The following is a 25,978-nucleotide window of genomic DNA, read 5'->3' as shown; positions in this document are numbered from 1 at the left end:
GCTCAAAGAACGCAAGAAAAAAATAACTGGAACATTTAATTAAATATTTGCAAACAGCAGTGTTAACATTTGGAAAGCTCGTACAATAACAATAAAATTTGAAACATGGTGGATTCAGCATGAATACAGTCAAATGTTCACATGTTCTTCCTGATGTTCACATTAAACACATCTTTTCACATTCTAAAATATGCGTATCATATTATATGAGCTGCGAAATACAAGAATTCTGTTGTGTTGAAAGTAAACACAAACACTCTTATTTTGAAAGAACTGACACCCATCACGTACAAATCTGATGCCAGTAAACTTTAAAATCTTCTTCAGATCTTCCAGTCCTGATTTTCACATCCAAACATGTCTTAAAACTGGGCTTAATATGGTTGAAGAGTCTTTGTAAATAGACGTCTACATTACGTGTATTAATTTCATGATTACAGACTGTGTTTTTTCATTGTTTCTAAATAAAGTTGTGTTAAAACAAATAACCACAAACTAACTGATACACAGAAACATACAAGCATACACTAAACACTCACTGAACTGCCAGGAAAAGTTTGCGCTGCTCTCCAGCGTCGGGTGGTTGAAGGTGTCCCTGCAGTACATCAGCCGGGTGTTGGGCAGCACCTTGACGCCCCCCAGGGCCAGCAGGTGGGGGTCCTGCAGCCCCAGCCCCCTCGCTCCGTCCTGGATGCGTCTCTGCAGGGAGCGAAAGCGGCAGTACTGCGGGTAGCTGAGCACTTTGATGCCCTGACACTCCACCGGGTCGTCTGAGAGGGAAAGACATGAGACATGTGAACCAAACGTTTTATTGTGAAACACCTGCAGAAGGTGCATTAGTGGTGAACAAAGAAACAATGAGAAGTAATTACTTAATAATTCTGTACTTCATTCACCGCTAGTTTCCAGTTAGCCTACTTTACAGTGTCTGATATCACTTTGGGTACGTGATAAGTACGTTTCAGTGTTTCTTACTCTCAGGTTTGTCTTTGAGTGGCTCGCTGCTCTTGTTGGCCGTGTTGCTGCTGTTACTGTCGCTGCTCTGTAGAGGTTTGTGGAGGCCGTTGGTCCCGCAGGGCGACGGCTTCAGGCTGCTGCTCCAACCTGCTGGCTGCGCACACGACCATTGCACCAGGTCCTCCACCCGCACCACCATCTTCCTGGACACCGCCAGAACCTCATCCTAAAACACACAAACAGGTTAGACTTCCATTTATTCAGAGGGTGGTTTTGTGTAAAAAAAAAAAAAAAAAAAAAAAAAAACCCACTAAAACCAGCATGTCAAACCCTCCATGAAGTGATTCACCAGAGATGTGGTTTTAAAACAAGGATATCTAAACTACAGGATATTCTGAATAATGTGCATTAAAAGGTAGATAAAGACTTTACTGTATACATTTACTTAGTTTAGCCACAATAATGACCTGTGCTTTATATTGATTTATCAGTATTTGCAATATATTATTGCAGCAGGTCTTCTGTGTCATGCTAAAGCTACTGTTTATACTAACACATCCCTTCCTGCATGCATTTCATAAGAAATGTGTGTCAATCTGATGCCAGAGGTGGGCTTTAAAACAACAACAGCTAATGGTGAGGACAGAATTTCCACTGGTGACCCCTTCACTTTTATACTTTCAGGTTGATTTTTGTAATAAATCTCTCTGAACATTGTCACTTCACTGTCCAGCCTCCATATTACAGATGAGAGGAAAGGAATTGCTAAAAATGTTGATACACTCATATCAGTCACCAACTATCACTGTAAGAAATAAGTTTAACCACAGTGAGTGGTGCAGCACGAAATCGGGTCACAGTTTGTCAACTTGTCTGCACATTTTTCAGGTAAAAATGAAAAAATAATGATGATTTTTGTGCATTTCTATTTAGAGTTAATATTCTCTTAAAAAGACATTTAATCAAACATCAGTATGCGTGCGAGCAGTTAAGTTGTACACCTTGATGACATGTTGAAGGCGTGCTGTTCACAAACCAAAAGTTTTTCTCTGCACTGTTCCTCCCTGCAGTATCTAAAACTGACCCAGTAGTACAGAATATGTCCATATCTGCCTGATAAGACCTGTTTTCACTAAAAATCATCAGTGGAAAAACTTATAAGGTTTGGTTTGTGTCAGCAGTAACTGAACACTGATCCAATATGGCTGAAAGTGATCGGTAAACAGTACCGTAAGGCTGATGTGTGAAAGTGCAAACAGGAATACGGGATTGAAACTAGACTCCAAACCACAGAGATTTAAATCGCACTGCGAGCTGAACACAGGCAGAACTTTCTCCCTGGTCATCAGCACAGACACATGAGTTTATATGCTGAGGAGACCAGACCGCACATACTGGTTTTAAATGCTCTGTGCAGGTTGTTGGTACAACTCTGACAAAGCATAAGGAAGGAAAACAGGCCAGAAAACAGCGAGGACCACACCTGAGCAGTTTAGTTTTGGCTTGTTAGCAAACAGAAGAAAAAGAAAGTTGACACACATGTGAGGTGGCTCAATGTGGAGCCGAAATATTTTACAGTTTTGTTTTGTTTTTTTTCCTCAGAGGAAGCACTCTGACAGCACCGCTCTGCTCCTCCCTCGCTCCACCTGTTCAACTATCACCAGCTCATTCATATTCAGGAACACACCTGCACATGCTTGACATACATCGTGACATTTACATGAGGACGCGAAAAGGACGGTGTGCTGCTCAAACAAAGTTTTATTAGAAAAGTACACAGCTCCTGTCAGTTATCTGTGCGGCTGATAACTGGTCGAAAACTGTAATTCTTACAATATTTCACTTTCAAAAAGTGATTTAATCTTTAGATTTTTTTTACTTTTTAAACGAGGTGAGATGGTGAATTTAGTCTTTATAGTTGTCAAATCAGAACTATTTAAGAATTTAGCTTTCAGTACGCAAAGATAACATTTCACAAATGAACTGTCACTGTAACTTTTAGGGTAAAAAGCCACCTGATGAGTTGATATAAAATGTCATTTTGACTCATTTTCTTTCTCACAATACAACAATAACAATGGCTATTCTGCATAAAGAGTACTTAACCATTTAATATTTTAAATACATTTTCTTGCCAATACTTCTACACGTAAGTGTGGGATTCAGTATTTTTATAATGTTGTATTGCTACTTTTACTGTTGGCAAACTGTTGGAAAACTTCTTCCATTGCTGCACGTGATGCAACATTTAAAAACCAAAGAGGAAGCTGATGAGAAATCTGCTGAAAAGAAATGTGTGTATGTATCTGTAAAAACTGACAAAGCACACTTGCAGTACACAGGTTCCCTCTTCTGTTGCGTCTGCCTAAATATTGTCAGCCCAATCTGAGCTCAAGTATAAACCAAAACACGTCAGTGCAGGATATTTACTAAAGGATTTGAGGCCCCTGTAAAGAGCTTAACAGTCAAACTTCTTTTTTCCCTTATTTACTGAAGAACCACAACAAGGTTTTGCTGTGATAAAACACATGAAAAGTGGCTTAACTGAAAACTGAATGTTTCGTCTCATGCAACGTTTATTTAAAGGCATTCGACAACACAAGACAAAAGCTGCCTTTCCACCCAAAGTACCTGGAACTTACAGTCCTAGGAACTGCGATTCAAGGAGCTAAAAGGTTCCACTGCGGTCTAAAACCCCGTGAGGATCCGGTAAATTAGTCCACTGACGTATGAAAACACAACGGCCTTTTTAAAAGTCATTTTTTGCGCTCGACTATACAAGAATGAGGGCTGGATTTTGTCAGCGGTCCATCTGTCATATGCCTTCTCCTGAAACTGCAGGCTGATGTGTCGAAGTGTCTGATTTTTATAAATGGTGGCTGAAATAAAACGCTGTAAGTACTCAACAAACCAGAGAATAATAAATTAAAATAATGTCCCTGCAACTTAATTTAGACACCGGTCCCTGTCATGGTTCCTCCAAAGCTTTCTGTTCCATTGGGAAAATTATTGTGGTGGAAATGCGGAAAGAATAGAAATTCAGCAGCCATTTTTCTGGTTCCTTCTGCTTGAATATTGTGCAGACTTTACTGGCTCATAGCAGGTCCAGTGAAGCAGCCAATTAAAACTTATTAGGCCTATATGTCATTTTATCTGTTTACAGCAAGAATCTGGTGTAAGGAGCTTAAATGATTACCAGTGATTGTTGTAACTCATTCAATCGCTGATTGTTGAGCCAACAAGGTTCATCTATAGAACTAATATTTCTTCTTATACAGCGCTCCTCTTGGCAGGCTTTGAGTACCAAATTGTCTTCACTTCATTGAAAATGTACTGTTCAGCAGAAGAAAACACTTTCTTCAGCTTTCCAGATATGTGCAACACGCATCAGCTCTGCATCAGATTGTATTTACTGACAAACCAGATGACCTGCAGCTCGTTTAGGTCTGTAGTCTGAGTAAATTGATACATTTAAATATTGCGGTGACACAAACTGTTGTGCTGCTGACAGTAATTGCATCAGGCTTGGTGAATACCACCCAGCGAGTCTTAAAAGTTGTAAGTATTTCTGTTAAGTTTCCCTGAAAACAAACAGTTAACACGTGAGAAAATGAGTGCCGTTCGTGGAGCTGAAGCTGCTGCCGTCTCCTCCTATTCCAGTTTGTCAGCTGTGATCTTGCTCAGTCCTCGGGGCAAAGATGACAGAGCCCAACCCTCAAAAACCTCCACCTCCCCTGTGCCACGGCCAGGTGAGAGCTCCTCACATTCCTGCTCCCCCAGCAGCCAGGTGTGAGTTCATTAACACTGCAAAGAGCCAGGAAGGTTTTACACAAAGTGGCTTTGCAGGAGTCACCAATTAACATTTTAAAATGCACAGACTGTCACCTTTTCGAGTGTGATTTTGTTGACTAAAGCTCTTTGTTGCATAAATTTGATGCTAATTTAAAAATACACGTTCAGTTTAATGTAACAGTCACAATGGTAATTCTATGAAAACCTTTTCAGACATGGAATAAGTAACATTGCTGCTTTATCCATGTATAAATTGATGTCTTTTTGTCAATCAGAAGCATCTTTGTTTCTTACAGCCACATTTGGACACGACAGCACATTCACAGAGAAAGGCAAAGCTTTCATGGTATTTAGCATCTGGTGCATGAAAGGGAGGAATAATACGGAGGAAGAAAGACATCCTCAGTTCCACTCAGGCTGCATTAGTGATCAAACTGATTTTACTGACCTCGATCATTAGAGATAAGAAATACATTTATTATATTTATTGCAGCAATGTCAATGAGGCAAACAAGAAGTGTGTTTAATTTCTGTATTTGATGTGTGGTTGCCTCCATATAAATATAACATGCTTCAGTCAGACTTCAGTTGTGCTGAAGTGTTACAGAAATTTCGGTTGTGTCGCTCCTGTGTTTATTTAGACTTAAACTGGCATGTTGAGCAAATAGTTTATTAAATATGAAGCTACAACCAGCAGCCAGGTAGCTTAGCTAAGCACAACAACAGAAACAGAGGAGAACAGCTAGCCTGCTTCTATGCAACCACAACAAAACCCACCTTTCAGCACCTCTACAGCTCACTGATAAACACATGACGTCTTGTCGTTTAATCCTTACAAAGATCGAAGTGTATCTGAAATGTTGACTTCTGTGATTTTTTCCTCTAAAAATTGGCTGTTGATGAATGCATGTACGTTACACGAGTGTTAGAACTCAACGATCCTACAGATCTTTCAGATAACACTTAAACGCTTCATAAAAAAAAAAAAAAAACTTGGCAATGATTTCTGTTAAAAAAAATACTTTCAGACGGCTCATTTTCCAGCAGGAAAATTTAAACCTCTATATAGAGACGTCAACAGTGGAATATTGAAGACCTAAATGTGGAAAATTTGGTTTCAGACAAGTCATAGGATTTACATTTGGGTAATACATTAGTCTCATTCCCAAAGGGGGCTTTTCATGTGAAGGCTGAGCTGCAGCCTGCATGTGAACTGTGTTAATCAAAAACACTCAGCAGACGAAGCCACATCTCTTACTTCTCTTCTTCCTCTATTCATGTGAAATCCCGGTTTATTTTTCTTACATGTAAAGCACTTCAGCTATTCTTTATTTATATTATTTAATCAAGCCGATCATTAAATAATAGTTTGTTCTTGAGTGCTCATTAATGAGATATTTTAGCATGAGGAAGAGGACAAAAAGAGGGTCACGTTAAGACTCTTTCTGACTCTGACTGAAGGTTAACCTGTTCAGGACCTTAACATGTTTGGATAAAAAAAGGAAGCAGCGTTCCTGTGACAAGGTTATTAATAGATGTTCTTTACACAGATTACATTAGGGAGACGCTCACTCGCATTATGAGTCAATGGGAATTACAGAAGGACATTACTGTTCTTTGTCATGCTTTATATTGTCTAGTTTATAGGTCACTTATCTGTACTAATTATCTGTACTTAAGTACAATGATGAGGTACTTACTTTAGTTGAACATTTCCATATGATGCTCTTCATACCTTTTCACTACATTTCAGAGAGAAATATTGTACTTTTTACTTCACTACCTTTATTTGATAACTTTGCTTATTCAAATTAATGACAGAAAACAAAATCAACAAATAAATTCTCATGTATTATCATAGGTTAAGATGAGGCAATACTTTGACGCCTGGGGGGAAATTCACAAGCATGAGAGGCGTCGCTGTTATTTAGCCTGCCATCATTGATATAAACTAACTAAAGAAAAACAAAATAAAACCGCAGCCTTCAAAATGATCCCACAGTTGAATCAACATGTTTCATTATAACCTTGTTTGCAGGACTGTTGGATTAGAGTGCATTAGTTTTGGTTTGGTGTATCTAATACACTTGCAAATTAGTGTGTGTGTGTGTGTGTGTGTATACCGCATAATTATCAGAAACTACTTTCATTTTGTCACATCCTGCCATGATATGGCCTTATATAAAAGGTTGTTTTTTGGGTTTTTCCTTTTTATTTGTATTTGATGGAAAATGGAAACAGATGGTATATTTTTAATTAATTAAAAAAAATTAAATATAGAGTGTATAACAACAAATAAACGGTGTACTACAGACATATTTATACGAATAAATGGAAGAAGAAGAAGAAGAAGAAACAAACAACTGAAATATCCTCCCATGTGGACATGAATGCCTCGTCAGGAAGAGGAGCCAGTCGCCCCGTGACCTTTGACCCACCTCTCCATGCTCCCTGGTCCGGCCCTTTGGTGTGTCCTCAGGCAGGAAGTAGAGTCTGGTGCTGGCCAGCAGGTGGTGCCGTGTCTGGTCCTCCCACAGTAAGGTCAACTGCACATGAAGAAGAAGAAATACCTTGAAATCTTTTGTCATGTGGCTGCATCACAAACATACCGACAACCATGTCTGCAGTCAAACGGCGCCTCTGAGTTTAACATTCACTGTAGATTTAAAATCTGATTTCCTTTGAAAAGTTTGTCTCGGGTCTGGCAAAAAATGCTCTGTCACCAAGCTGCCCTTTTATAAAAGAGTTTCATACAACAACAGGAACATTCATCAAAGAGCATGAAGTGAAGATGCAGGATGAAGAAACAATAAAGAAACAGGAAACAAGTCGAGGAAAATAGTCCTGATGGTGCAGAAGGCAGGCTGAGTCTGAGCGAGCTGATGGGTTGGGAGTTAAAGACAACATTATGTGAGTGTGAACTGAACTGAAGTGGACCAGACTGTGCAGGTTTGGAGGTCAGACGTGGGTCTTGGCTGAATCACAAGGAGACATTTCAACATCACTCTCTTTTCTTTCTTTTTTTTTGGTTTTATTTATTCACCCAGAAGGAGTCTGACTGAGTACACAGGCTGAAACACCTCACATTCAGTCACACAGTCACACCTGGACACCTCCTGAAGTAGGCAAACCAGATTCTACTGCTGAGGGCTGAGGGTCGGCTTTTTTTTTTGTTCTTTTTTTTAACAATCCATTTTACAATTCAAATGTGTGCAAATATCAAAATCTGCTCTGTTGTGGAGCAGAGAAATCTTCTTCACTTTGGAGAATACAGACAGGTCGCGAACATTTTAACAGACAAGGAGCATAATTTATTTATAGCAGTGAAAAGATAACTGGCCCTTTAGTGCTACATACTGATATTATTGTCGCTAAATATATATTTTAATGTAAAAGGGCACATTTTACAAATATTGGTGCAATCAGTAATATTTCACTGGCTGTCTGCACAAAATTCAACAACTGTGTGTGTCATTATGGGGTGATGACGTCTCAACCGTGACCCCTTGTTACAGTCTTTGAGTTGAGATCAGGGGCCTATACCACAAACCAGGTGGATTAGCCAGTTGTCTTTTTGGGTTAACTCAGGTTTTCTGGTACCACAAAGCTGCCTGGCGGGGCAAATCACCATGGTAACTGGTGGCCAAACACATCAATGGAAACACTGAGTCATTATTCTTACAGGATCCTGACAGAGACAATAGTACTAACTTCACAATAATGTGATGAGGATAAAGAGCAGCGGACATTTTTATGGGTCAGTAGAGTCACTTTGTGGTTCCTGGTTTTAAAAACAACGATGGGACAGTTTATGACACTAAATACATGTTGATTATAGCTAAACTGTAAATGCACAAAATTAAAGAAATGTTATCTAATTGGGAATTCTACTTCCTGTTTTCCTGTTGTTTGTGTAAAAGCAGTGAATGACAGGATGTTAAGATGGGACTGTCTTTCAATTCCTACTTGCTCTAATACAGTATGTAAAACATTTTGCTTGATATTCATTTATTCTTCCAGTTGACATGAATTAACACTGGAAAAACAGTACGTGGAGGGACAATGCTTGGTTAATAAAGTGATTTTGTGCATAAGAGATGATAATTGAGGCAATAAATGTGCTACTGTGATCTTTGAAGGCGCATCGCCCACACAGGCTGTGCATTTCATCTGTTTGCCTCACTCTCTGTTTTACTTGGTGCATCTGCAGCAGTCTTTACATTCATCTGACAGCATTCAGTTCAGACTTGTGTCGTGTTGAAAATGATGCAGAAATGTTTCAGTTTTACATGAGAGTGATCAGGATGTTCATTCAAACATGAGACCAGCATGTTAAATATCTGTCAGATTAACATACAGGGCTGCATGTCTGAAAGGAATCCGCTCTGTTTGTCAGTGGCCCGTGTGTCATATGATTCTTGCAGATTTATTTTCAGAAAGAGAAACTTGTTATTTAGTTTAGTTTCTATTACCTTGTTGTTTTTCTCCTCCAGGGGTTTATCACTTGAACAAATACATTAACGTAAAAACATTCACTTCACATCCTTCATTACAATCAATCACTATCAATACAATACTATCAACCTAAATACAATGCAATCTCATTAACACTTTTTCAGCTCACGACCTAAATTGACTAAATATAGCCTTGCCATGGGATGTAGACTCAATAAAACATACTATTAGTCTTCTATAGTCTTCATGTGAGCAGAAGTGTGACCCATTTAGGGTTCGATGGTTCAGTGAAAACAGTTACTATCCAACAGCGATATAACAGTTGGTAAAACTAAACAGTTGAAACATTATTACCTTATACATATGATATGTATCACATTCTGTTATATATTACAACATATTCAGCATTCACTTTTATACTTTAGTCACACACAATCCTATAGTTTATATTCTATGCTATATTTTTTGTGCAAAATATACCATATATTATGTTGTACTATACAACTAGATTTAGCCTTATAATTTGCATCACACACCATATTGTGTTTATGTTTCTATTTCTATATTAATATAACGAGAATCATTACTTAGTCATATCGTTTATGGCTCTGCTGTTGTAGTACATGGTATCATATTACTCATACATGTTCTATACTGTGTTGCTACAAAGCACACAATCATGTGACTGTGACTTTGTCTGAGGCAGTACTGCAGTAGTAGCACAACACCATGGAAGGAAATAAGGGTCATGAATATTTTGAGCTTGTGAAATGGTGTTCACAAATAATTTCTCAGCCTGAAGCTGTGCATCACCTTTTGTGTGCATGCGGAAAAATTGTGCACGAAAACCTTAATGTGTGAATTTGTAAAAAAAAAAAAAAAAAAAAAAAGTTTGTGAGTGTGTAATTAAGTTTTCATAGCAGCAGCAGCAGAAATATTTTGTGGATGTGGAGTTAAAATTTGTGCAGGAATATTTTGAACAGTGAGGTTTTACAAATGTCCTATCTGTGTATGTGACCCTGAAGTATCTGAGCTACAAGCACGAATTTTGATCCTTCTTACACATGAGCTGACTAGCCAATCAGCACTGCCCACTGACTAGCCAACCAGGGGAAGCCAAACCATCCAATCAAGGGGGGAAATTTTGCCTTGTTGGTGCCAGCGTACTCCAGTAGCAAAATGTAACCAGAGGGAACCCATTAGAAACTTTCATTGTTCTTGTATAGTTTCTATTTTTATTTTGACCCTTATTCTTTACGTGTCTGTACTTATTTCTGTCCCGCAACACCTCACTTTACCCTTTGAGCATCAATAAAGGCTTATCTTCTGATAAAGTTGATATGGCTAATGCATTAGCAGCAGTTGCTGATCATGATCATTTGTAGCTTTTGTCACCTGATGGCTACAAGCCCATCTCTCTTTGTTCTGTTTTTGGTCTCCAGCAACTCTAACAGAGAGCAGGTATCTCACCTCTGCGATGCACACGGGATCCTGCGGTCCACAGCGGATGAAGTAGAACTCCCCGAGCTTCCATACCTGGACGGGCCCGTCGGCTTGAGCTCTGCTGCTCACCGACTTATAGAAGGCATAGCTGCCTCGCTGGCAGGAGGGAGCACCCAACCACTGGCAGAAAGAAAGGAGCACAGGAACACTGATGAGGAAGAGTTAATGGTCCCTATGTGGCTCAACGGGCACCCATGACATTTTCACTGTTTGGCATTTAATAAGCTCAGCAGATCAGTTGTCTTTTGGAGACATATATGACATCTATGGTTGATTGAAATCTCAGAAAGAAGCAAAGCTTCCTGACAAAGTAACATTAGACTGAAAGCCAGTGAAAACCAGAAGTTAGAGAAGAGGAAGCTAATATTCTTTAAACCTACAACAAGTAACAGAGAAAATCCAGTTAAAGTTGCTTTGAGCAAATCGTTGTTGTGCTCAGTTTTCACCTGTTATTCATTAGTTATGAGGCTGTTCCCGTTTCCCCGAAATCTGATTAGCTGTGTTACTGTTCTGTAAAAAGCTGTAATATCTGACAAATCCCAATACTAAAAAATGCATTTTGTAACAACCTTTTCTTTGGTGAACCTATATTCTATGTGTGTGTAATCCATTACAAACTCTGACCGCAACTATTCACTTGTATTTGCCTCCTTCTTGTAATAAGAAGGAGGCCAGTAACTGCAAGTCGGACAAACTGTAATCACCTCACGGTTTGAGGTCTCCACCAACCAGCCAAGCTGCAGTTTTTAATGCCATGTCTGTCCAGACTCACATATGTAGTGAAGACTTGGAAGGAAGATGTAAGCTTTTCCTATATTGATACATGTGATTCAAGTGAATTTCAGTGAGAAACATGCTGTCTTGACTTCGAGACCATTTTTACAGTGGAGTAGAAAGGACTCATTGTGTAACAACAATCACCTGAAGCTCAATATTAGCAGAACCAATGAGCTTGTGATGGACTACAAAGCTTCACATATGGATGTTGCTACAAATTGTAAAACATGGCTGCTTCACACACACACATCTTCAACCGGCCAGCACAGTGGATCTATACAATCACCACAGTTTCAAGGTGGACGCCCAAGATTAGTGTCACCAATTCAGTATTTGACCAAATGTGAAATATGGCAAAAAGTGTTTTTGAAGAAGATTATGTCACAGTGAAGCTGACCTTTGACCTTTTGGATGTAAACTTCACTTCATCATTTTATCCTATACGACATTTTTGTGTAATCTAATCAGTTTATCTTTGAGTCCAGGTGACTGCTTGTGCCTAATTTTAAGAAATTCCCTCTAGGCATTCCCAAGATATCATGTTGTTGGGAATGGGACTTACAACATAATGCTACTGGCCACAGCTGTTGTCAGCATGGAGGCATAAAAACACAGCTTTTGTCCACCTCTGGCATCAACACCTCTTACAATAAAGTTGCACCATCTTGCAGTGAGGCAGTGTTTTTTTACATGTATAAACAGCACTCAGAGCAGGATATTGTAATATATTAAACTACTTGGGGAGGAAATGTTAAAAATTAACTTCTCAGACTGTTCAGCATGGCAGAGGCATATCTGCAGGGCCTGATAGTGACTAAAAATATGTTCAGATATCACTGGATCCGAAGAAAGTGATGCTGCTTTTTACTCCACATGTCGTGACACCTGCTCTTACAAAATGTCTACTAGTGTTACAACCAACAACACAAAGACATGTAGAAACCTGTGGGATCTCAATAATCTGTGTCAGAATTCTTTTCCAGATAACCTCGGTTTAACTCATGAACATGCGAACCAAATAACAGCTGACTTTGGGAAACAGCAGCAAGCTTCCTGTTAGACTACAACAGAGTGGACACAGTTCCTGTTAAGCTGATGTGAATGCCTGTGCACCCTTTAAAAAACAAAGATCAATAGTTAAAGGGTAAATTAATAGGAGAGATTCTGTGGTTTAACTTTTACTTTCAGGCGGCTGCACTGGATGAAGGCCACATAATTCACTGGCAGCCATCATAAAATCATCAGCTGTGGTTAATCATTCAGTATCTGTGATGTATTGTCGAGGACACAACATCTAAATTAGTTGTGTTATTCTGTTTTTCCTGTTATTCTTTGACAAGAACTACTAATCACTTTAGACTTCCACCATGTGATGAAATCTCATGGGACTCATATTTTGTAGGTCTCAGTTTGATAAAAATGTGGAGAGGTTATGGGCATCCACACTTTGTTTAGATGTTTAGGTTACATTCATGTTGTAATCAAAGGTCAAATATTAAAGTGTTGAGTAATGTGCACGCAGAAAGGCAGAAAGTCATGTGACCTTTACTCTTAGGCCAGATCTCATCAGAGGGTCCTGCAACTATGTTTTTACTTCCTGACAATTTGAAGTTCAGACTAATCAATTCTTTCAGTTCTTTCAATTACTGACTATGGGGATGTTGTTTATATGCACATGTGAATGTCATTCCTAATGCCACTAGAGTTGGGAAAAGTTCAATATTGGTTTTGGATGCCAATACCAATTTTTAGTTCAGATATTTCCTGTACTTTTGTTTCCCATATTCACTTTGAAAACCTTATAAAAGGAGCTGTCAATTTGGCATCAGAAGAAATCCAAATTCAGTTATCGCAACTGCATCAGTACTGGAAAAAAGTGGATCGGTGCATCTCTAGAAGCCATTAGACAAACTATATCATATCACTGGAAGTAGGTACGCTCCTCGTCATTGTACCCCCTGCAACAAGGCTTCTCAAAGTCCATACCTGGGTCCACCTCAGGACCAAATGGCAAGTCAATCTAGACCCAGCCCACGAAAAGGCTACAATACTTTAGGCAGCGTATCGTTTTCTGTTCTGAAATAAATTTTCTATTGATCAATAAATTGTTGGTGACGTAGAATACACAGTTTAGCTGGAGATCATTCACAGGGATCCTGTCCCCAGATGAATGTGGTTTTAATATAGTTTATTTCCCTATGGTTGACATCGTTGTCATGGCAACCGCGGGACTGCTGCAACTGTTGTTGTTGCTGCCGATTTCACACATTAATGTAACACCGAAGATTCAGCTCCTAAAGCAGGTATCTTCTCTCTAGTGCACAATTTCTTCAACTAGTGTAAATGTAGTTGTAAGAATGTGTCTGAGTCAAAAATAAATATGGACTAACTGCCTGCCTGGTTTCATGCTGGCTCAATCATGAGAGATGTGAGGTGAATTAATTGATTAAATGTTACTGCCAATCATTCCAGACTGCTGACCTTGCGTAAAAATCCGATGCAGACCTTTTGTGTAATAAGTTTGAGAACCCCCACTCTACAATAATGTAAATTGGACATTTTAATCCAATTCGCATTTATAAAGCTTTAATATTGGTATTTAAACTCAGTGGTGTCTTTCAGAAATTCCAAACAAAAAGACCGCTCTCAACCATTTGTGACATCCCACCTTACAAATGAAATAACCCTGTAAATTCCTCATAGTTCACCCAAATCATTCAGACATCTCTGTCCTTGTTTAATTATTTATCATCTTTTAATTCTTCATGTCAAAATGTTTGGTTATTCCTGTAAAAACAGGGCAGAGCAAGTGTTTATCCACTATTAATACATTTTTCAATAATCAGTGTATATTGCTGGCACCCAATGAGAAAAACAGATCATTTCCTGCATGTGCTTCAAAGTAAAAGCCTTAAACCCTCTTTAGTGGAAGGCTTTTAGTTTGAAAGAATTACTAGAAGTGTTGAGTTTGCACTAACAGCAATTAACTTTGGTAATTGGCAATTAATAATTGTTTATTACTTCTCCCTGTCCTTTGTCATGGTGAAGTGTTGAGCTCAGGTTGTTTCCCCACCTTGAAATAAAAATGCTTTCAGTAGTTGATGGGCATTTTTATTTGCAGAAAAAAAAACGGTTTATCATTAAGTCTATTCATCATAAAATATGTCCATCGCAAGTTCCAAAAGTTCAGGATAATGTCTTCACATTTTTTATTTTGTCTGATCAACAGTCAAAATGCAAAGTTTATTTATGACAACAAAAAGCAGACAAAAAAACAAACAACAAAACCTCACATTAAGGAAGCTGGAACCAATTCAATGAAATATCAAAATTACTGCAGATTAATTTTCTGACAATTACCTGATTGATTAATCAGTTAATTGTTCCAGCACTGGTCCACAGGTTGGGTTACTTTCCACGCAACTTCCTAAATACCTTCTTTTAATCTAATCTTATAAAATCTCCTCATATCACATCACAACTGTAGAACTTCAATCATAAAATCACTGACAACACAGACGTAACTGACAGCATTCAACAAGCATTAAACTGAACTGCACTGACACTTGTTCATAAAATTGTCTAAGTATAAACTGAAGAATGAGAGGATTAAATAAGGAAACCTGTGACTCAGAGCATTTTCTTTTTCCACTCACATAACAGACTAACCTAAAAAAATGACAAAATCTTATGATTTTTTTTATACCAGAACTGACAATGGGGAAGCTTCCCTCCCAGTAAAATACAATCCAGCTCTTCCACTTCACGATACTGAATGAGCACTGGAAATATTTTGATAGATAATGTAGTAGCAGAGTGACTTGCTTGTGTTCAGCTGCTGTACCTAAAATCTCCACTTTTACTTTTCAGTTAATACTTCATGTGCCTTGAAAGAGATGGATGTTTTGACACCGTGCCAGAGTAAATCGTAGGATTTCTTTATTTTCTCTCACAGCTGGTTATTTTGTTGTCCAGGTATGATGGAGGAAGACAACAGGAGAACAGATCAGAGCTGCATGCAGGTTCATAATGTGCCTTTAAAAAGCACTAAATGAACTGAACTTAGAAATTAGAAAGAGTTTAAGCTTCACTACAGACGCAGCTTAATGTTAGAGCTCACAATAAGTGAGGCGCTGTTGAAAAAACATTATTCATCTCAGCAATAAAATATCAGCAATTATTGCCAATCAGAGCACAAGCGGCTCCAACCAGCGTAGGTTGTCCTACACGCTTAGAAGGAGAGGCGTGTTCAGTTGGCTGCCATCTGCAGCCTCCCTGCTACACGCTACTTAATCCTACACACTGGCCCTTTGAGAAAAAAAAAGGATCTGAAATGATTAGTTGAGTTACCAATTAATCTATCAGCAAAAGCATAACTGCCAACAGTTTTGAAAAGCAATTTCACTGTTACTGTCACAAGTTATTTCTGGAGGAAAAATGTCAAAATGTTTTGGTTCCATTTTCTCAAATGTGTATATTATATGTTTTTCTTCATCTACTATGACTGTAAACTATTATTATAGCTTATACTATTATAGTATTTTTGGATTTTGTTCTAGTGGAGGAACAAAACAAGCAATTTGAAGACGTCACCTTGACACATACACCATTCCGTCTTACAGGTCTTACTGGTCTTAATAGATGCACTGCTGTCACAAAACCTGATCAAGGCTCATAGTTTACTGATGCATAAAAAGCTACTACATATCTGACTTCTGTCTGTCTGATTGATTGGTAATGAAAATAATGGCTAGTTTCAGCCCTAAAATGTAGCTAATATTATAAGAATGGAGTAATTCTGCAGTGTAAGAAACTGTAAATTCAATTTGTGCACCCCTAAAACTACTTCAACTATTTAAAAAAAGTCCAAATATAGCAGCTTAGTGTGTATAAATAGACTGTTAATAACCTTTTTTGCTCATTCTATGAGCAGTTTCCCCCTTTTGTCCCCAAAATGGCGGATGTGCCGTTTGGCCACAATGACTCTCGCGTTGAGTTTGTCTTTATTTAATCCACAGCTCAGTTTACATTGAGCTTCCTGTGTGTTTACACTCTGGATGTGATGAGGAGCGCTTGAGCTGTCTTACCTCACAAGCAGCTAATGCTCACTGTTTGTGGGTGTTTACATGGTTTGAACAATAAATCGAGCACACCTCGAGTGGGTTCATACATCTGAAAGACAATACTGCCACTGCTGCTGCTGCTGGGTGAATAAACCTGCCGATTTGATTTCACGGTTTTATTAAGAGGAAGTGTGAGGAGTCCTGAGGCTCTGACACCAACAGCAGCTTGTGGGAAAATCTCAAACATAAAACCAAAACCACCAAAGAAGTGCAGGCAGCTTGTCTTAAGTTTAAGGATGTTTTGAAGCCATGAGAGGCCTTAACAGGTCAGTAAACTAGAGCACCAGACTCTTACAGCTCCACTTTAACAGAAAATACATCCTCTTGACCATCCTCTTTCTTTCTTGCAGTCTTCAAGTATGTGATCCAAATGATAGTCTCTGTATCTGTCAGGAGGACAGTGAGCTGCCATTTTGGATCCTGAAACACAGCTTCAGCAGGCTGTGTGCTAAAGTGTTCTGCTACAAACATTACTCACAGATAACCACGAAATCCACAAGCCAGAGTGACTCAGGCCAGTTCTAACTCTGAAAATAAACAACGTGAACTTGGTAGGACCCAAATTGAATGTATTTTATTAAAAATACCTTGGAGTTTTTGTTAAACAGTTAAATTAAAATATAAAACAAAAGAGAGATGAAATCAACCACCTTCCTAGTGTCGTTTGTACTTGTAAGAATGCAGTAGAGTGTGTTTCATTTACCCTCCCTTGCCCCTTTTTACCCTCCAGACCTAACAACACATTAACTGCAGCTCACACATCCCAGACCAAAGTTTCACTTAGTTTATCAAGCTTTGGTGCAAGTGATTGTGGTTAATGTTAGAGTGAGGTTTTGCAAAAACATGGAACATATGAACAGTTTGCTATGATAGAAGGCAGAAAAGCAGCAAATACTCTCATTTGAGAAGCTACATAATCAAAATTGCAGACGCTGATTTTCTGTCCAACTAACAACTCAGAAATTACAACATCCAAAGGATGCATGATGCAATCAATGCCAGAAAACATTAATAAGGCCGGTGCAAGTCTACATTTTTCTTATTGTCAACAAACTTCACAAAAAGACCCAAAACAACAGTGTGTTGGTCCGCCGAGTCCATCAGACTTAAATCTTTAAAATGGCTCACAAATAGATATTAATTTAAAGGTTTAGCAATTCCTTAAAAGAGCTGCTCACTGTATTTCTTATCTAGCAAACAGGAGGAAAGAGTGCATTTGCTGGGGACTATTTTCAGTAGCGGATTAATCCATATTTGGTGCTCTAGTGCCTAATTGGGGCAGGAGGACTGTGTATGTGGGATAGAATCAATATAAACTACAGTGTGTGTGTGTTCATGTTAATGAAGGAACATGTCACCCAGGGGAACAGTGTAGCTCATTGATGAGTTGCTAATAGTTTTTGGACAATGGAGCTCTATGGCACAGAGGAAGGAGATATATCAGGCTTTGATAAACACATAATACTACTAGTAGATATATTCAGGCTCTTTTTTATTTTCATTAGCCTCCCTTCTTTAAGTAAATGTTAAAATACATTTAAGATGATACAGTCAAGAGAAGATGAGACTACATGCTGCTTTATGTACGACACAGCAGACGCGATGCTCCAGTTTTTACAGCCCTAAAGAAAACACTGCTGCTGCTTTCTGATATTGAATCCATCACACAGCCCCTGCTCCTCTGTGATCCCCTGTTAGGAGTTAGAGGCGAGAAAAGACTGAATTACAGCAGCTTTGCCTGAAACACAATATGCAGGCCCACAGCTGCAACATACAAGCTGCAAATGACCCTTAATATTAAACAAATATGTCTCTGCGACACAAATTCAAGCTGAAACAAGCTAGTTATTACTTTTGCTTTTTATGGTTTGTCTTATTCAAGGCTGCTACCAAATAATCTGCCTTGTCTTTAAATGTCTTGTTTCATCCAACCAAATCAGCCTCGAGCTGCAACGATAAGCACATTAATTCACTTGTAGAGCAAAAGAAAACTGTCAGCTATTTTAATAAATTATTCATTTTTCAAATCAGAATGCCAAACACTCCCTGGTTCTGGTGGATATCTTTAGGTTGATCAGGCCTAATGTCAGATCACTGTCTGACACTTATAGTCAAAACGATTAATTGAATCCATTTGAATTCAATCCACTGATAAATTAATCAATTAATTACTGCTGCTCTAATGTTTCAATGAAGCCTGGCTGGACAGTTTTGAGTGCAAGAGTGTAAGAGATTTGTTTTTTAATATATTAAGGTCACATTCACCAATCTTATTATACATGTGAAATAAAAGGCCTAGTGTATAAACTGAGGGTGCGGCCGCCTGTGCAGCTGCTATTCATTTACTCATGATAGATGTGACATGAAGATTCACGAAATAAATGCGTATACTGTATTTCCTCCCCTTTCTGTTCCAGAAATAGTCTGTTTCTAAACTACAGCCCTTCTAAAACACTCCGTCGTCCTGTAGCTGCGGTGGTGTTTGAACACAGCAGCTCTCCTGCCTGACTGCTGCCTAAATGCAAAATATTCTCAAATTCTCACTCCTGTGTTGATCATCCACAACCCCCACCCCACCCAGCACACCCTCCCCCACCCAATACCCATAACCCACCACAGGCAGCCCTCCCCCACTCTCCCCCACCCACCGCTGTAGCTCTGCAGACCAGCTGCAGCAGGCCTAGGATCAATTTTTAGAAAGATACTGAATAAATGCCACAGCAGCAAATATACATATCAGCTATACAGAGTCAAACTGCAACATTAATACTACTACAGTTAAAAGAAGCCACTACATAACACAATGCAGTGACGTAAGGTTTAATTGCGTCACTGTGGAGTATCAAAGACACACTTTAAAAGGCCCTGTAGGAAAACTGTAAGACATCAAAAAAAAAAAAAAAAAAAAAAACATTCATGAAAAACAACATCAATCCCTCAGACACTCTGAGTCCCGACAGGAACAAGGTTTTGTTTTAGAGGGATACTACAGTGATACAACTGAAGAGAGAAAACCACTAAAACAGAGAAGGTCATCACTGAATGTCAAACACAGTCTATATGCTGCTATAAGAGCTGAAATTATACACCCACAGAAGATTAAAGAAAACATTACTGGACTATTATAATGACGCACTGGGAATAAAGCAGATTTAAGATCACAACAGGGTAGATCAGATAAAGTCATTAAACATACTGCAAGTCCCAACAGGAACATACTTAACACACTATAGGTTTAAATAATCATCAAATATTCACTGTAAACTCTGTGCAGAGCTCAGGAGGTACATTTCAAGTCCAAACAAAGATACTACAAATATATTCTAGTGACAAATGAGTGGTTAAGTAAAATGAAATAACTTTAGAGTAACACAGTCTAATTATATAAAAAATGGCAAACTGAGTCACAGGCACGCAAATAGCTGCTCGTACAACAGCGGAAAAAGCATGAAGACTGGTAAAACTGGCAGGATTAGCCGCTATAAGAACATTTAGAGAAAATTACAGCAACACATAAAGATAAAGTCTCTACTGTTTGTTGTGAGCCAACAGAGAAAGATCATACATGTTTTCAAGGATTTTCATACGGGATACAACACGGGTAAGAATAAAGTATTGACTATAAACAAAGTATCAACACCTAAAGGTGAATAATTGGAATATTAAACAGCGAATGAGTTGAATTAAGACTGAGAAACAATGAAACAGCTAGATAAAACTATAGTTGATCTCAACAATATGAGTCTCTATAGGTTAAAGCTACATTTAAAGAATTTAATGGAAAAATTTTCAGAAAAGAATGCCATGAACACACATAAACGCTTTACAACTTAATAAGGGCCCATTATAATTGATACAAGGACAAAGATGATGAGGTAAATACACGACGCCATGGAATACTATACACAGTATTAGACCCTAAAGGATTATTACAGGATTATCTAACAGTTATCTAAGGGAATATGAGAAGGATAAAGAAGGAGACTGAATACAATCCAGTTAGATAAAAATCATCCTTGAGCTCTACAGACAGGTATATTATAGATTTATTCAAATAATTCAAAGTAATACTTTGTCATGCAAAGTATTTACTTATTACTGCGGGGCCTCTAGGAATTACAGACGTATTCAAGTACAAAAAGGGGACAGTACTGAGCACTATGGAAACATTATTACCCCATTATATACGATAATAACATTAAACATATTGTGTGACAGAGAATGAAATCACAATTAAGGTGCATACACACAATATTAGCTCTTAAATGTATATCATAGGTATATAGTAACATTAGAGCGACATAAAAAGATTCAGAATACCACAGAGTCGGATAAAGTCTCCAGTTTCCCTACAGGAAAGTGAATATGTTCACCGTTGAGCTCTACATATACAATATTAGCCACTATATGAATATTAGAGTAATATTTTAGAAAAAATAACAATGGTCAGATAAAGTATGTGCAGACTGCTGAAAGCAGCTATATCATTGTGTAAATATTACAGATATTTTTAAGGATTATTCAAATCAGTACAATACGTAAAGGAACAGCGTTACGTATGGTCAGGATAATACTGAATGTATTTCAACATTATAGGAATATTAAACAGTTACTTAAAGTAAGCCAGTAAGCTTCAGTGACATTGGTGTGACATTTTAGACGTTTTCAAGTATTATTATACTTGACTCAACATGAGAGGGACTATAAAGTCAATGATAATAAGAAGACAAACACAAAGACGACGATGGTACTGAGCACTGCAGACAAAGAGTCATCCGAGGAATACAGGACAATAAAATAAATGACAACCACCACTGAGCTCTACAGACACAATATCAGCCACAATAGTTAAATTATATATATTCATTTAAGGAACATGCTTGTTTTGTCTGACCAACAGTCCAAAACACAAAAAACATTCAATGTGCCATCACAGTAGATTTAGATAACCAGCAAATATTCCCATTAGAGAAGCTAAAACCAGAGAATTTCTGACATTCCTCAAAAAAATGTTCAGCAGAGTTGCTTCTGTTTTTCAACTGACTGATCAATAGTTTGAGCTCTAGTTATTTGAAGGTATACAAGCAGGAAAAACATGTTAAGGCTTCAGCAAAGTCAGACGAATTCAGCATTCAGCTCACATTTGACAAGCTGGGGCCAGAAGATTTGGACAAATGGCTTGAAAAGTGTTATTGCAGACTTACTTTCCGTTCCTCGAGTAATCAATAAATCCTTTGAACTTTATAGTACAGATACATATATCTAGAAGCAACAAAAACATGAACTATAATACAACAAAGTGGGATCAAGTCACTATTTAGCTTTGCAGACAAAGTTTTAGCCTCAGAATGAATATTATACATGTATTTAAGTTAATTACAGTGACACCATATGACAAGTACTACCATCAAGTGAGTATAGTGTATCATAAACATACTATTATGTACTATAGAAGTGTTATATGAACATCATAGAGCTCCAGTCTTTTTTTTTTTTTTTTTTTTTTTTTGACCCTGGGGGAGGGCCAGCTGAAGCAGTGCTCCAGCCTAGTGGTGGAAACGAGGCAGGGCTGAGCAGGCAGGAAAATAAAAGCCACATAATATAATCTGAGCACTGAGAGGCAGCCCACTGTCTAAAATGTGAACACACACACACACACACACACACACACACACACACACACACACACACACACACAAGAATTTAAGATGGAAACCCTTAATCTGCACCCTGCCTACGTCAGTTCTCGTGATATTTCTGGGAATAATGCAGTGATATATATTTTTTTTAACACAGTTTTCAGGACGGGGAAGGAAGAGAAAGAGAGAGGGGGGGTAAAAAGCCCTCCGACGAATATTAATAATAAAATGTCTCCTGTTTGGACAATAAATAAATAAATAAATAAATAAAATCCAAACACAGTCTACAGTATTGACCTTGGGTATATCCTGTTATTGAAAAAGCTCACAAGTTCACCACTGGAGAAAAAAAAAACCTTTGAATGCTGCAATAAATTAATATTTAAACAGATATTACAAAATATACAACCACCACTGGAATATTAAATATACCCCACGCCACACGTGAAGGATTTCTGTCAAAATAAATGATTTTGATGGGTTTTTATTTCGACTAAAGCCCACACTGGCCGAGCTGTATGTCCTCTGTATGTTTCCTGGGGTTTTGGGCAGGACTAATCCTCGTTATTTCAAGTACAGAAACTCCACATTTCCCCCTTCACACACACAATATTAACATTCCTCCTTAAACTGTGGCAATTACGCCGGAGACAAAATGTCGGGAGGGATTTGATAATAATATCAATATGCTTCTTATTACAACCAACACTACTGCTGCTCCACCTAGTCCCTGTCGAAAAATATTTCAATCTTTAATATCACGTCGGTGGAGAAATTAATTTTGAGAGTCTGCGTTCAAAAATGAAAAAAATGTCGATGCAGCGACTCGCTGCTAGCTAGTTTTTGTTGAAAAGGCTGACTAGCTTAAAAGTTTCCTGATATTTCCAGGCAGGCAAACGGCCAGAAAATTTAATTTTATTTAGCTAATGTGTTGTTAGTGTGGGTGGGGGTTGGTAGCCAGAGGAGAAGCTGAGACTGTCGACACGACACACAAAGAAATTAATCATTAACACGGCGAAAATATCAGAAATATTAAACTGGAATTTAACGGCTGAGTCTCCGATATCAAACGAGGCGACAGCTCGGTGCCACAGCCGATTGTTTCCCCGTAAAAATACAAATATCAGCGGTTTATTTTCCGCCTCTGGAGGAAAAAAAAAAGTTGAGCCTGGTTGAATAAAGTTGTAATTGCAGTCAGAGCAACTCTCGGTGCTTGGGTTTGGTTGATATGAGAAAACAATCAATACGACATGGTCAAACTAAATGAAATAAAACGCGGAATCGGGCTTCAATTCACAGCGACACACGGTTAAAATATTCCCCCCATCAACAGGTCGGAAAACCCGCCGGGTCTTGGTGACAGAAATCGACATTTATTTGGAAATTATATCGGCTTTACCTGTATTGCATTGTGCTCCATTGCAGTCCTGCATTCCCTCTCTGAGGCCCCTCTCCGGTTACACCGCCGGGACTCGCCGACACACAAACAAACGCACCAGAAAGAAAAAAAGGCTGTTTTTTTTGTGGAAATGGGGCAGGATCTAGGTGTGGCCAAAGTTTGCCACAGAGTACAACTTAATGTTAAAGTCACAGTGAAACGGTTGAAGCATCTTTAGCTTCGGCGCTGTGACGTACTTCCGACTGACACAGAATATGTGGGCGGGGTTTATATACGACAGGGTTTTAAATCAAATCCCAAAACTATCATTAAATCACGAAAAAAGTGGCCGGGGTTTGGCGAAGATAGCAGTGGAGGCATATGGTGCTGTTCATTTACTTTGCTTTTTTGTAAGATTTTTTAAATAACTTGATGAAAGTTTTGTATTCTTTTTGGAAGCATGCACTGTTTGGCATACTAGGGGATAACATACATTTTAAGTCTAAACTGTATATAAGTTTTATTGCCTAAATGAAATTCCCATTAATGCAAATTTGCATGCAAAAAGTTTAGACACAAAAGACATCAAACAATACTTTGACTCGATCTGACTTTCAAAAATATTCAATATTAACTGTGATAACCACAGACCTTTTGTCATTTTTGCTTGTAAACTGATTAATTGATCGTCAGACATATTACTGATTTATTTTCTGTGCATCAACTGGTTAAACAATAGTTTCAGCTCTAGTTATTTATAGATATACGAACAGGAAAAACAAGTCAGATAAATTAACCATTTATCTTATATTTGACGAGCTGGAACTGGAGGATTACGGGCAATTTGGTTTGAAAACTGATTGACTGACAATCAAAACTGCTTATTGTTATTATTATAACTGTTTATTTTGTATTCATCTAATGATTGATTAATCCTTTGTGCTACAGTGAAAGGCTGTAGTGGAGCGAATATAACTGAGCTGTGGGGAGATATGAGCTGTTCCTTTATTCTGCTCTTGCCCTTTTGTGAGAATTTATAATAACTTTTGTGTTTTTAGGAGATCAGACAGTGACTCGATCTGCTGTCTCAGCAGCTTGGGAAAGGTCTATCTTGCAGTCTCTCAGACTATATGGCACCAGCCCTTTACGACGACACACCACCTGAGAGCTTCTCTGAAATCTAACTAAATGGTTTTGTTGCCTAAACCTAAACCTATGTCATGTCATAGGCGTGTCCTGTAGTTGCCCACAGTTACACCCGCCATTAGCAGTGCATGTGAGAGAAGCTCAGTGATTGGATGTTTCTTGCCAAAATGCACATTGGGGGTCATGGCTAGTTAATTTGTTATGTCGGCCAATACATGCTTGTATCAAGAATTTGGAAAAACGCAAAAAAAGTTTTCATGCGTGGCTGAGGTGCATGGCTAATCAATAAAAGCAAAATGTGACTAAACCATGACATGATGATGGAGCATGTGACCTACAGCAACAAGTAGCCTAAAGGTCTATCTGCAGACTCACAGTGGCTACAGGACTCACGCTCATCATAGGTTTAGGCATCAAAACTGCTTGGTTAGGTTGAGTGAAAGATCTCTGGGGTTGTGTCGCGTCTGACTGCAGATAGACCTTTGTCTGGAGCGATGAGGAGCCTGCAACCTTCCTCACATTAAAGCAAGAAACAAACAGAAATGTAATGTTTCCATCGTCTTTTCTGATGATGGAATGTCTAATAATTGCATCGCAGTAGTGGATGGAAACACACTATACACATCCTTTTGAAAATCAGTTAAAATCTGCATTACTTTTGCACAAGAACCTGGCTATTGTCTCTGGGAAAAATGAATGGGACAGCTGTAACTCCCCCCCAACCACCCCAGAGCTCAGAGTTCTTGCTTTTTTTAGCCTTTGCAAACCATATAATATGCACTACTCATGGCTATTTTGTGGCACAAGAAATGTATACGTGTTTCTTTTAAAAAGAAAGGGAGAAAGAGGTGGGACTGTTCACCTCCACTGAGACGTACCTCCCCAGTGTTATTAGATCAGGAGGAAAGTGGGATAAGGATTAAATAAATAAGCAGATCATTATCTCCTGCATAATCTATTATTATTATTATTATTATTATTATTATTATTATGTTTATTAGTATTATCTGAATGTTCACGAACAGGCTTGTGTTTCCAGTGGAAACACATTTAGTCTGCACAGCTTGAGTTAAAAATACTGTAGAGAGACACATCAGCCTGTAATGATAGCATCCAAACACTAAGTCTAAATATATGCAGTGTCTTTTTCAGCTGCTGTGTTCACATACGGTCATCAAACACTAATAACACACAGGTTATATGCAATA

General features: G+C 38.3%; 1 protein-coding gene across 1 annotated transcript in view; it reads right to left on the bottom strand.

Moving 5' to 3' along the window:
* The window catches only part of zgc:77151 (uncharacterized protein LOC337153 homolog), a 33,621-nt gene extending 9,854 nt beyond the window's left edge, over positions 1-23,767 (bottom strand). Inside the window, exons 1-5 of the mRNA XM_041952610.1 lie at positions 23,646-23,767; positions 10,675-10,827; positions 7,188-7,295; positions 976-1,183; positions 540-770 (exon numbers count right to left, since the gene is read on the bottom strand). Coding sequence (XP_041808544.1) covers positions 540-770; positions 976-1,183; positions 7,188-7,295; positions 10,675-10,827; positions 23,646-23,666 — 721 coding nt within the window. The 5' untranslated portion in view covers positions 23,667-23,767. The remainder of the gene's footprint in view (positions 1-539; positions 771-975; positions 1,184-7,187; positions 7,296-10,674; positions 10,828-23,645) is intronic.
* Positions 23,768-25,978: the final 2,211 nt, after the last annotated feature.

Source organism: Chelmon rostratus, chromosome 14 (assembly GCF_017976325.1).
Source record: "Chelmon rostratus isolate fCheRos1 chromosome 14, fCheRos1.pri, whole genome shotgun sequence".
NCBI lineage: Eukaryota > Metazoa > Chordata > Actinopteri > Chaetodontiformes > Chaetodontidae > Chelmon > Chelmon rostratus.
The sequence above is the reverse complement of the archived record's forward strand: the minus strand, read 5'-3'. Positions and strand labels throughout refer to the sequence as shown.